This window comes from Emydura macquarii, unplaced genomic scaffold (genome assembly GCF_026122565.2).
Source record: "Emydura macquarii macquarii isolate MOO-44397 ecotype Brisbane River unplaced genomic scaffold, CSIRO-AGI_Emac_v2 contig_383, whole genome shotgun sequence".
Classification (NCBI taxonomy): domain Eukaryota; kingdom Metazoa; phylum Chordata; order Testudines; family Chelidae; genus Emydura; species Emydura macquarii.
In genome coordinates this window covers 8,417,264-8,431,075 of record NW_027130520.1, presented here as the reverse complement: position 1 = coordinate 8,431,075, position 13,812 = coordinate 8,417,264, and the positions used below count along the sequence as shown (strand labels likewise).

Below are 13,812 nucleotides of genomic sequence, written 5' to 3'. Positions count from 1 at the left end.
ACCTGGTCTGACCTTCTGCACATTGCAGGCCACAGAACTCACCCACCCACTCCTATAACAGACTCATAACCTCTGGCTAAGTTACTGACATTCTCAAATCATGATTTAAAGACTTCAAATTACAGAGAATCTACCATTTATACTAGTTTAAACCGGCAAGTGACCCATGCTGCAGAAAAAAAAAACTCCAGGGTCTTGCCAATCTGACCTGGTTCAGGAAAACTCTTTCCTGACCCCAAACATGGCACTCAGTGGACCCTGAACATGTGGGCAAGACACCAGCCAGACACCTAGGAAAGAATTCTCTGTAGGAACTCATTAGTCCAGTGGAGATATTTGCTGGTAGCAGTCACAGATCGGCTACATGCCATTGTAAGAAGTCTCATCATACCATCCCCTCCTTAAACTTATCAAGCTCCATTTTAAAGCCAGTTAGGTTTTTTGCCCCCACTGCTCCCCTTGAAAGGCTGTTCCAAAAATTCACTCTTCTGATGGTTAGAAACCTTCATCTAATTTCGAGCCTAAACTTGTTGATGGCCACTTTATATCCATTTGTTCTTGTGTCTACACTAGTGCTGAACTTAAATAATTCCTCTCCCTCCTTGGTATTTATCCCTCGGATGTATTTATAGAAAGCAATCATATCTCTCCTCAGCCTTCTTTTGGTTAAGCTAAACAAGCCAAGCTTGATATAGTATATTTGTACTTTCAGAAAGCCTTTGACAAAGTCTTTCACCAAAGGCTCTTAAGTAAACAGTCATGGGATAAGAGGAAAGGTCCTCTCATGGATCAGTAACTGCCTAAAAGATAGACAACAAAGGATAGGAATAAATAGTTTTCACACTGGAGAAATAAATAGTGGGGTCCTCTAAAGCCCTGTACTGGGACTTATGATGTTCAACATATTCATAAATGATTTGGAGAAAGGGGTAAAGAGTGAGGTGGCAAAGTCTGCAGACTAGACAAAATTACTCAGCATAGTTAAATCCAAAGAGGACTGTGAAGAGTTTAAAAGGGACTGCACAAAACTGGATGACTGGACAACGAAATAGCCAATGAAATTCAATGTTGATAAACACAAACCAATGCATACAGGAAAACATAATCCCAACTATAAACACAAAATGATGGGGTCTAAATTAGCTGTTATCATTCAAGAGAGAGACATCGGAGTCATCATGGACAATCCCCTGAAAACATCTTCATGGTGTGCAGCAGCAGTTCAAAAAGCTAACCGAATGTTAGGAACCACTAGGAAAGGGATAGATAATAAAACAAAATATCATGAATGCCACTATATAAACGCATGGTGTGCCCATGCCTTGAATACTACATGGAGTTCTGGTTGCCCCCATCTCAAAAAGATATATTAGAATTGGAAAGGCACAGAGAAGGGCAACAAAAATGATTAGGGGTATGGAACAGCTTCCATATGGAGGAGAGATTAGAAAGACTAGGATTGTTCATTTTAGAAAAAAGAGATGACTAAAACGAGCTATGATAGAGATGTATAAAATCATGAATGGTGTGGAGATAATAAAAGTGTTATTTACCTCTTCACATAACACAAGAACCAGGGGGTCACCCAATGAAATTAATAGGTAGCAAGTTTAAAAACAAACAAGAGGAAGTTCATCTTCCACAGGTTAACTGCATTGTGTGAACTCATTGCCAGGGAATGTCATGAAGACCAAAACTATAACAGGATTCCCAAAAAAAAAAAAAAAGAGTTGGATACGTTAATGAAGGATATACGTCCATCAATGGCTATTAGCTAACATGGTCAGGGATGCAACCCAATGCTCCGGGTGTCCCTAAACCTCCAACTACCAGAAGATGAGACTGGACAATAGGGGATGGATAACTTGAAGATACTCTGCCCTATTCCCCCTGAAGCAACTGGCATTGGCCACTGCCAGAAGACAGGATATTGGGCTAGATGGACCAGTGATCTGACCCAGTATAGCCGTTCTTTACTTTTTAAAATTTTTCTGGAATGATGTGTTAGAGTGTAAGAATTTCATAGGACTCTAATAATTGGATTATTGAATTTCTTTTGCTATGTGGCACACACTTATTTTTTTAAATATCAATACAGCTGGTACACAAAGAAATCTCATCACCTGTGGGTGCTTATAGAAGTAGTATTTAGTTCACCTTATGGTCCTAAGACACTGAAGAGCCATTAATCTTCCCTCAGCCTCTGAGTGGAGAGGTGTATCCTGATGGCAGGGCACAGAATGCGGCTTGAGGGAAAGAGGAACTCTCGCTTCACCAGCATGCTTCCCTTCTGGCCCCTCACCACACAAACATGCTCATTAGCACTCAATGAAAGCTTATCCAGCAGAACTCTGTACGGTGGGCCCTTCCTGGGAATTCTGAGGCATCAGGTAGAGGAACAGCTGCACCCCACCCCACTTCACTTGTCATGGTTGCTGGGGTACCCAGGACTTTGAGACACCTTGTTACCTCCTGCCTCTAGCAAGAAGTAGCCTTGCCAATGGTGGCTGTTAGTTCCCTAACACCACCAGCCAGTTAGCTATGCCAGCCCTATCTTCACCTGAAAGAATAATAACAGGTGCACTCTAGCCCTGAGTTCCTTTTAAGTATTTCCCTATAATATCCAGCCTGTGACCCTGGTTACTCTCAGAAATCTCAGATCCTCTGCCCCCAAAGGAGCATACCCCAGTTTACTAGTTTTACCTTAAATCACCACTCCTGTATGACACACACTATTTGTAATAAAATAAATGAAGGTTTATTTAAGAAAGAATAGATATTCAAATATAAACAAGAGACAGTGATGGAAACAAATGATTGATACCAAACAAAATGATAAAATGCAAACTAGGACCTACAGTTAATAATAGTTACCTTTCTTATCTAATAAAGTAGGTTCCCGCCCAAAGTTCAGTCTGTTATAGAGCAGGCTGGCTTCATAGGAACCAAGATCCAAACTTTTCTGAAAATACCCCTCCCCCCCATTCCATAAGATATTTCCTCCGTGAATGGATACAAAGTGCCTCTCCCCACTGTGTTTACTAAAACAGTCTTGTCTTTATTCATAGGCATGGTGATCCCTTTTCTAATGTTCCTTTTTTTGCCTCTAAGTGGTTTCAATTATTTGCCATTGAGTCTGATGGTTTTCCATTGATAGTCGTGAGATGGAACAAGGCTAGAAAACTAAGGTGAGGCTAACCAAGGAGGGGTGACAACTCTTTCCTGCTTGAATGGGTCATCACCAAGCCATATTATCTTCTGGTGACTAACTTTTACTCCAAGTCCATAAAGCATACCTTCAATATAGTTACATTATTTCTTAATTATTACTCATACATATATCTAGCAATGATTATGAATCTTGATAAGTTACAAGCTTTCAGTAGATACTGTATATTACCCCTTATGGGTAAATTCCCTACACAAGGTGTGTGGTGTAGTGAATATGTCAGGTCTGAGGCGAGTTGTTTGCAGAGAACTGGGGACCCTTTACCAAGGGGTCTACCTTCAGTTTTATTAGGGTTTGAGTATGTGAACACTTTTACAGTCACCTCCACTGCTGCCCAGCTGATGAGAGGGTAGGAACGGAGGGGGCAAGAACTTGATTTATGGCAAACAGAGTTTTAATAACCTCTCACTATATTAGACTTGGTTGACTAGATGGGAGCCAAGGGCTGGACTGCCCAAAGGAGACTGGTTTTGGCTTCTTGATAAACAATGTGGTATGACAGAAGCTCTTTTGTCACTGGTTTGGTAAATCTAATTATAAAATAAACCACCAGTTTTGGGGAATATCTGCGCTATTTCTTGTCTGCCCTGAGTGTGGAATTCTCAGTGTGGCCCATCCAGGCACCACAACCTCCGAAACTGGTGGATTAATCTTTCCATTTGTGTACAGTACATAGTGATTATCCATTATGCACTTTTGCATAATAGTTAAAACAAATCCATCATCTTAAGGGCAAGCAAAAATCAGCATTCCCATCAATCACATCACACAAATAAATGCTTTTCAACATTTTCCCATCTTCTACCTGTATTGCTGTTATGATAATGTAATTGTATTTTTCATTTAAAACTCTACCCTAGAGAGAAAAAATAAACTAAGTACCTTTTATGTTGGCGCTTGTATGTTTATTTGCTGGTCTCCTTAGCTTTCAGAGTGATTCTAAGGAGACACAGCCAACAACTTCTCCCTGGAGAAGCAAATACCTTTGCTATACTAACATACATACAAATAGTCCAGTCTTGAAACTAGCCTTATTAGAAGCATGTAGGATAATTTAAATAGATTTTTTTGTATTTATAATTCAATTTTTTTCCTCACCTTCTGGTGAAGCTTTCACCTTATTACATTAATGTAATATTTACAATTACACTAAAGAATTTATTTAAGCATTTTACACGGCAGATGTGCCACTATTACTTGTGAGCTTTACGCTATGTTGTTCTTTAAGCCAAGATGTATGGAATACTATGCCAACATCTGCAAAATCTTTTTTCTAATTTAGATCATAATCTCCTTTGTCTTCTTCCAGATAATTTTCATTTAAGATTTTAAAGCATATCTATCTGCATTTCAGTGTGTTAATAGCATTCTGAGCCAGTCATTTTGCAGATTTCCTGACGCTTCCCATTTGTAGGCACTGCATTTATTTTCTCCTACTAACCCCCTCCATGTGCTGAAGATATACTGCAACTTAAACAGATGTCAATTTTCCCCAGTTGCATGGGTTTGTTGTTTAATACTGAACTAATCATGACATCAAATGTATTTCTCCCAACTCCACTCTTTGTAAAATGAACCAATCTATTATGTCAATAGAGAAATTAAACTGACTGAATTTACACAAGGGGAAAAAAAACCAAAAAATTGTTTTTTGGCACAGATGTGTTGCTCTTATACTAATTTCTTACCCCCTGCTTTAATAATTAAGTGATACTATTTTTGGTACATCTTAGAAGATGTAAAGTTACTGTCAATTTAATTTCTCCTGCTGCTATACGTAGATTCATTTAGTTCACCACTATAAGCACAGATAGCAGGCACATGAACACCTGCCTCAGAATTTAGAAATGGAAAATGATTCAGGTCATTTTTTCCATTCCTCAGCAGTACAACAATTGTTCTCTATAGGATATTTTCTACTGCTTTTTATAGTCCTACACTCTGCAATGTTTCTTCCATCATTTTCCTCTATAAAACTTTATAATATAATCAATCAATCTTACAGGCAGGAAGTTTTCCTGATATTCAGCCTAAGGACTTAACAACAGGGAAATTGACCATCACAGCTATCGCAAAATAGATTATACAGCCAGAATAAACTATTATAAAGATGGAATAAACTACTTTGCTACAGCTATGAAGGTCAATTTCCTGTCTAGACAAGCCCTAAATCTTTAGTTTCTCAATTTCACGCAACTACTAGCAATATCTGAACAATTTTTTCAGCCTTCATTGTATGTGCACTCTTAAGGTATCTATAAATGTATTTCTATTCTTTACTTGTTAGTTAAGAACTAAATAAATCAATCCTTCCCGCTGCTAAGTCACTTTTATTCTTCTCTGAACTCCCTTCAGTTTGTCAATGTTTGTGTGCTTATAGTCTGAAATTGTGAACATTACCTTTAGAGAGACAAAGTGGGTGAGGTAGTATCTTTTATTGGACCAACTTGTGCTAGTGAGACACACAAACTTTACAGCTTACACAGACCTCTTCTTTGGTCTGGGAAATGTACTCAAAGTGCCACAGTTAAATAAAAAATAGAATAGACTGTTTAGCACAAGTAAACATCTCAAGGGACCACTGATGGTGAAATGACCTGGTTCTCCCCTCCCTCCCCCCTCATGACTGGAAAGTATTTAAGGGGGAAAAAAGCTGGGAAGGGGCGGTAAGTGGGTTATAGATTGTTGTAATAAGCCATAAATCCAGTGTCTCTATTCAGTAGAGGATTTTTAGCATCTAGCAAAGTTATGAATTTAAGCTCCGAGGCTCATCTTTTGAAGGTGTTTTTGAGGAGAACGAAGGTCAGCTATAGAGTTACTGTTTTGTGAAAAGTGTTCCACCCACTGGTTATATTGTGTTTTAACAAAAGAAGAGCCCGGGATCTTAAATTCATAACTTTGCTAGAGACTGAAAATCATGGCCTGACTAGAGACATTGGATTTATGGCTTATTTCAACAATATATAACCCACTTACCTCTCCCCTAGCCTCCCTCTTTTATGACTGGAGAAATAATGGGCCACTTTTCCTTGAATGGTCCCTTGAAATGTGTGTTAACTACTTATGCTAAACAATTTATTCCCCTTAGTATTTAGCAGTGACTTGAAGTACAATTCCCAGACTTGAAAAAGAGCTCCATGTAAGATGGAAAGCTTGTCTCTCTCACCAACAAAAGTTGGTCCAACAAAAGATATTACCACACCTTGTCTCTCTCACTGCCTTGTCTCTCTAATATCCTGGACCAACATAGCTACAACACCACAGCATACTTTTTCTAAGATGGTGACTTTTATTGCTCTCTCTACTGAGTAAGAGCTGAAGCAACCGCATTTGTTTCAACCAACCTAAACTAAGAAATATAAGACAAGACCGAAATAGCCTGAGGGAAGTCGAACAATCAAAGTTCATAAGGAAAAATTAAAAATAAAATCAATGTTTTGGGGAAAAAGAATTACAGTTGGTAGCTTTCTATTAATAGACTGTAAGGCTATTACGATCATCTAACCTGACTTCCTGCATAACACAGGCCACTGGACTTCCCTGAATTTATTTATGTTTGAACAACAGTCTATCTTGTAGAAAAATATCCAATCTTGATTCAAAAATTGCCAGTGATTGAGAATCCACCACAATCCTAGGTAAACTATTCCACTGGTTATCTTCACTGCTAAAAATTTACACCTTATTTCTAGTCTGAATTTGCCTATCTTCAACTTTCAACCATTGGATCTTTGTCTGCTAGACTGAAGGCCCATTATCAAATTTCTGTTCCTTACATAGGCATTTATAACTTGTGATCAAGTCACCCCTTAACCTTCTCTTTGTTAAGATAAACAGATAGTTCCTTGAGTCTTTCACTATCAGGCATGTTTTCTAATCCTTTAAATCATTCTTGTGGCTCTCCTAAATCCTCTACAATTTTTCAACATCCTTCTTGAACAGGAGACAACAGAAGTGGATACAGTATTCCAGTAGCAATTTCACAAGCACCAAACACATAGTATAACCTCCCTAATCTTATCCGGTTTCCACATCCAAAAATTCCATTAGCATTTTTGCCACAGAGTTGCATTGGAAGCCCATGTTCAGCTGACTATCCACCAAGACCACCACGGTCTTTTCAGAGTCACTGCTTCTCAGGATATAGTCCCCTATTCCCTAAGTATAGCCTACATTCTTTGTTCCTAGATTGTTCCTATTGCTAGTGGCCATCTGAAAAGTGGCATCATTTGTGACACTAGCCATAGAAAACTGCATTTGTTTGGGCTGATGAACTTTTGCTCTCTACAGTATACCTACCTAAAGACAGTCCCTGTCCTAGAGAGAGGACAGCTAAAGCACAAAACAGAAGCAGTTTAGTCTGTTTTCATAGTGATTTAAGTAACGGGGAGAAAAATCTTTAGGGCCCAATTCTGTATCAATTTATTAATAGGTTTTCTATGTCACCGGTCATTGTATTCAAGCACCTCACATATATTAGTGAGCTTAGCCATGCAACTCTGCTGAAAGGTAGGGAAGTAGCAAGCTCATTTACAGATGGTAAACCAAGGCAGAGCAGCCCCACATCATCTCCTCTTTTGGGAGAAAGATCTGAGGAAAAAAAAGAATACCACCATGGAATATCCCTCATATCACCTTGTCACATTAGAGGATAAAAGGAAGGGGAAAGTTGGAGCCACCTATGCAGAAGTCCTGTGACTCTGCATTAGCTCTGGCCCCCCTACCCCAAGCACATCTCCCTGGCTCCAGTAAAACTATACAAGAAACTTCCCCTCCCCCTGTAGATGCCCATGGGAAAGTCAAGGTGGGCTATACAGACAAGGTAATATAGCCTGTGGATCTATCATCTATACCACAGATTCTTCACAAAGCCGGAGAGAGGACAATATGTACCCGGGGACCACCTCACTCCTTCCCACTGGCCTGCCAAGGCCTCATTCATTATTCCCAAGAGGGACCTTGTGCGGAGGCCTCCACGAGGTCAGAAGCAGTGAGAGAAAACAAAATGGTGCCAACAGGGGAGACAATATCCCCTTTCTGCACAAAAAGTTGGGGACAGCTGCATACAGAGGGTCCTCTCCTTGCACAAACTTGTTCAAGGTCACACAAGAAGTCTATGGCAAAGTCAGAATTAGACTCTTAATTTCAGCTCAGGCCTTAAACATTCCTGCTCTGTGTCCTGAAAAATCCAAATAGCTATGCACCAATGATAAGGACTTGTTCATGGCAAATGGTGATGGTAGGGACTAAGACACAAGTTCCTGCAGAATTCAAGCTTTCATTTTAATGTAATTGGTTTCTACCCCTTTCAGTTGCAAAGATAACCGTCCCAATGTTAACTGATGCACAATCTGTAAGATACTACTGCAAACTAACAACTCCAGTGCCTCTGCCACTCAAGATACCCAAAGCAGCAGCAGAATCAACATTAAACAACTCTGATCAATTTCTCTGCTGCCATGCAGAACTAGTGGCAGCTGTCGAGGGACTGGGCTCTGCTGCTCTATCCTTCTTCCACCATCCATTATTGTGTTTTCATCCCCTGAGAAAAGCTCCAGTGCCTAGCACCTGTGCAGAATTAGAATGACTTTTGTCAGTTCCACTGCTGCCCACAAGGTTCTGCAGGGCAATGGTGAAACTGACCAGAAGCTAGAGGATGCTCATGGCCTCAAATTTACCAGAAAGATGAAAGAGCTTTTTCTTCCCCCATTATTGCTTCAGTTACTCAATCCCTCAATCAGCCTGCTGGCAGCTGTTTGAGGATTTCGTGTTACTATTCTATCCTTCTCCCAGCATCCATTACTGGGTCCTCAGCCCCTGACAAAACTGCTTGAGTTTTTCTTGTGCCCCTCTCTCCTCCATCTTTTGCATTAGCCTTTGGCTCTAGTACATGTCTGGTAAGTATTTCAAGCCCTGAATAAGGAGGGGTTTTTTCCCTAACTATTAAACCATTATTAAAACAGGTTTGAAACTTGTTTTACAAGTCTCTTAACAAGAGCTCTCCTGCCACTCAATCACAACTGACAATGCTTTTCTGCAGATGGCAAGCCCCCAGAAAAACTAAGTGTATTATAAGGTTACAGAAACAATTTGTTTGGGGTAAGAAGTGTTTCTTTTCTTGTCAACTTCCAAAACAGATGCAGTTTTCCTTTAAAAAAGTTCAGTTGGGAGACATCAGGAAACAAAACGGGAAGTAGGGATGAGATTATGTGCCTCCTTGATGCAAAGCACAAACAAAGTATTGGGGGCGGGGACTTTAAGCTACTTTTGCACCCCTTGGATTCTGGGATGGTAAAGAGTCTACTTGTCCATAGGCATCTTTAGGCATTCCAAGGAATTGCTTTAAGTTCTGGCAACCCCCAATTTCTGCAATCCAGAGAGGCCCAGAATAGCCATAGTAGTGTATGCTATTGTCTCCTATTGGCATGCCCACTCCTTCCTCAGCTACTCTGCTTGCACACCTTCTACACAAAGGCCTACACGGATCTACACAGGACAACCTACAGCTGTCATACACCCTATGTGCACATCCAGGAGGCTACGACAGGGTGAAGAATCGCTTTCTAGTTGTTCAAATGGGCAGCTACTTGTTTTACATTACCTACCTTCCCTTCCAAGTATTACAAGATGTCAGAAACATTTAGCTTGTTTACAAATCATTCCTTTCAAATTATTTCCAGTTATATTACTTGAATGCAACAACAAATATAATATAGGGAGGGGCAACTCACCTCCATCTGGACAGCAGCAGTGTCCTGATCATGATGTCTCATCATATTTGGAAAAAAAGTCATATTGTATGTCATTCCTGTACACCTGGGAACAGTAATTGGTTCACAGGTGAACAGACTATGCCCTTGAATCTGGGTTAAGATTAAACTGTAAATCACAAAAAACACAAGTATTCCCATTTTTGTCAAGCTTTCTGATTTCAGCACATTGTTTTGGTCAGTGATTAGAGATGATTTTTTCCATAAGGAAATCAGTGTTCATCTTTATCTTTTCCTCTTCTTCCAGAAGAACATGGATGAAGAACAGTGAAAAGCTGATCAAGCTCCTTGCTTCTCATAGGACTTTTCCCATTCTGTACAATTTTGATTTCTTGAAAAATCTTTTTCTCCTTATTTGTGAACTGTAAAAACAAAAAGACATAATACTCATAGCAGCTCAGCTGTAACTATCTGAGCAAAGACCAGTAAATGACATTAAACAGTAGATTTTTTCCAGCAGAGAAAACAGGTTTCTATAAATTGGTAAAATGAAAAGACAATTCTTCCACAAATTTCCCTCTGGGGGAAACCACCAGGCCTCATTCTCCTCTCACTTGATAGTGGTGTAAATGAGAAGTAACTCAGAAATGTAAGGCTGGAAGGGAGCTCAAGAAGATACCAAGTCCAGCTTCCATGCTGCAGCAGGACCATGTCAAGCTAGATCATCCCCAACAACAGGTGTTTGTCCAGCCTATTCTTAAAAACCTCCAAGGACGGAAAGCCATAGCCTCCCTTGAAAACCTAGTCCAGCACCTAACTACCCTTACATCTGGAAAGTTTTTCCCTAATAGCAAACCTAAATCTCCCTTGCTGCAAACTAAGCCCATTACTTCTTAACCTACCTACTTCAGTGGACACAGAGAACAATGGATCACAGTCCTTTTTATAAGAGCCTTTAACACATCTGAAGAGCTATCAGGTCTCCCCTCTGTCTTCTTTTATCAACAATGAACGCACCCGTTTTTTTTTTTAAATCTTCCACCATAGGTCAGGTTCTCTGTCCCATCACCCACGGCTCCAAACAGCCAGTGGCTTCCCAAGAAATACACCCCCCACCATCTCCTCCACGCCGCAGCGAGTTACCCCAGGGAAGTTTCAGGGACACGTTCAGTCAGCAGACAACCCTCAGGCACAGGCACTCCCCACTCACACGGCTCCGCGATTCTCCCAGGCCGGCCGGGATGAGCTGAGGGCAAGTGCCCACGGCGATCGGGTCCCTTGGACGCACCTACCGCCTTGCCCCGGAGATGGCGCGGCGGCGGTCGCGTCGCCCCGCGCCGGGACTTGCCTGCCGCAGCCCACGGGGGCTGGAGGCACCCAGAAATGTGCTTCGCGTCCCCGCCTCAGCAGCTGCTGCCCCGGCCGGCCCCGAACCAGCGCCGCGCGGGGCGGGGCGGAGACGACACAGCGCCCCCAGCGCTTCAGGGGCCCCACCCCGTGGTAAAGGCAGCAGCGCGCGGCCTCAGGTGGCCCCTCTGCCCCCACCCTCGGGGGGCCGGCCCCCGATGCAGCGTTGAGAAGGAGGGGCCGCCCTCCGGTACGCGCCCCCGTCCTCACGCCCTGCCGCGGCACGAAGCCCCGGGAAACAGAGAGGGTGACTGAGCCCTTAAGGGCGCCCGAGCCCGTTCTTCACCTCAGTGACGCTCGGCGGCGGCGGCGGCTCCCCCCCGGTCCCGGCGGCTGCAATGGCCGGCCACGAGGCACCAGCGCAATAGCCGAACGAGTCAGGACGGTCTCTCCAGCAGGCCGCGGAACCGCCGAATCGCGCGATATCTGAACCTCCGCCTGGGCCTGGAGGTGGGGGCCAGGGGCAAGGCCAGGCCAGGCAACGCAAGGCCCGCGCACACAGCGCAGTGACGGCGGCGCAGCCAGCCGCGTAGCGCCCCGCCCGTCGGGGCCAGAAGGCAGCCGGCAAACAGGCCCAAACCCGCCCCCGTTGGGGGGCAAGTGCTGGGCTGGGCTACCTGGGAACCAGCGATGCACGGGGATAATTGAAATCGGATTTTAAACCAGTGCAGACTTCTCTGGGAACACTGCAATTGGGTGTCAGGGCGGCTTACTGTAGTTCAGTTAAACCTGGCCCTAGGCTACCTAGGGACGAGCCGCGCATTAACTGAAATAAGGACGTCAACAGTCTTTTGCACGGGTTTAACTTCCCACCTCAAATGAAATCGGTGCAACTTTCTCATGGGGATAAACGCTCAGATGAGGAATCAGGACTCCCGGGTTTTCTTTCTCCTTGTGCCACTGACTTTCTGCTTTGGGCAAGTCACACAACCCCCTTGTAATCTTTCTAAAATGGGGATAAAAATGTCTTTGGTATGAAGCTTGCTTCCTTTGCACATGTAAATCGCTTTGAGATATCAAATAGAGAGTCTTAAGATCGTTACAAAGTGGATTGTTATGCTAATATCTGAGACAAGGGTGTTAACGTCAATCTCTTGTGAATCTGTTCAGGATACACACTGCACTGAAGACCTAAATTAATTTGTAAGAGTCACATGAATACAGGAAATGTCCTAACTGCAAAGTGTTTTCCCCCTGCTTCTCAATGTTTTTCATGCCTATGAAAATGGAAAAAAGAATCATTTGCCCACATACTGCATTTATGATCCTGTACCAAGGAATGGTATATGCAATGAAATTTTAGAGAAAGGTGTACACTGTTTTAGGAATATGTGCACTAAATATTTTCAACAAATCACTGCAATGCCTAGTCTAGATATACCATTTTATATTTAGTTCAAAAGATTTTTATTGAATTACATCTTCATTGAACAGAGTACATATAATACAGATATTGAATGAGAAAGAAACATTACAAAGGATACCTAATATTTTACACTGTAATTATACTATACCATAAATATGAAATATATAAATATGAGCTTTAGATGGGGAAATGATTTGCAGAAAATCAGCTATCAAGAAACGGATCCATCCAATTGTTTTTGAGAGCATAACCTCTCAAATGTATACAGAACAGATTGAATCCAGTGATCTTCATTCTTACTGAGAGCATTGTGTTTCATAAATATAAAAGACATGTCCCCTCCCCTGAGGTGTTTATAGTCCTATCTAAATTAATATGAAATACCAGATAATTCAAAAACAAAGTAGCACAAGCAAGACTGGGAAAGAGAGAGACATTAAAAGGCTATGTCAAAGAAGTGGATTTAAAAGTGAAAAGGAAGTTTGCTTGGTGTACCATATGTTGTAGGCAGCTTCAGGAGTAGGGACTGGTGTAATTTATGTATATGTAACTTATTGTTTTATTGCAGTATCTGAATGTTTTACTCACTGGAGCACTGTGCTTCATTGGGTACGTGAGTAATTTTATTCATGTGAATGCATATTTGAAATTAGCAGAGTTAGTTACATTTATAAGCCATTGCAGGATTGAGACCTAACATCAGAGTAGCATAGCAGTCATTGCCTTCAGTAAGCGGAGAAGATAGTGCTCTAAACTGGGATATACAATTTAAAAACAAACAGGCAAATCAAATGTTAAAAATAAAAACCCAATTACGAATTTGCCGTACCTTGTTTAAGCAAATACTTAAGATTTATAAAAGTTGTATTAGTATATGAGAATCACCTTTTAAGATGAGGAAAATTTTCATAGGGCTTTACAATCTCATATGTACAGTTTTAAATCTCATACTCTCACACTGAAATTGTTAGAAGCGTGTTTACAGAATTAACTTTTGACGCTTTATTTAATTAACTCCCAAAAATTACACTCTCAACCTGTAAGCAGAAATGGTGCAGTATATATGGGTAACAGGGTCTTTTCTCAATTCTCTCGTCTCA

At 41.6% G+C, this 13,812-nt stretch overlaps 1 protein-coding gene across 1 annotated transcript in view; it reads right to left on the bottom strand.

The window, feature by feature from the left end:
* FZD6 (frizzled class receptor 6) overlaps window positions 1-12,058 on the bottom strand; it is a 33,833-nt gene extending 21,775 nt beyond the window's left edge. Inside the window, exons 1-2 of the mRNA XM_067537349.1 lie at window positions 11,633-12,058; window positions 9,961-10,361 (exon numbers count right to left, since the gene is read on the bottom strand). Coding sequence (XP_067393450.1) covers window positions 9,961-10,140 — 180 coding nt within the window. The 5' untranslated portion in view covers window positions 10,141-10,361; window positions 11,633-12,058. The remainder of the gene's footprint in view (window positions 1-9,960; window positions 10,362-11,632) is intronic.
* Window positions 12,059-13,812: the final 1,754 nt, after the last annotated feature.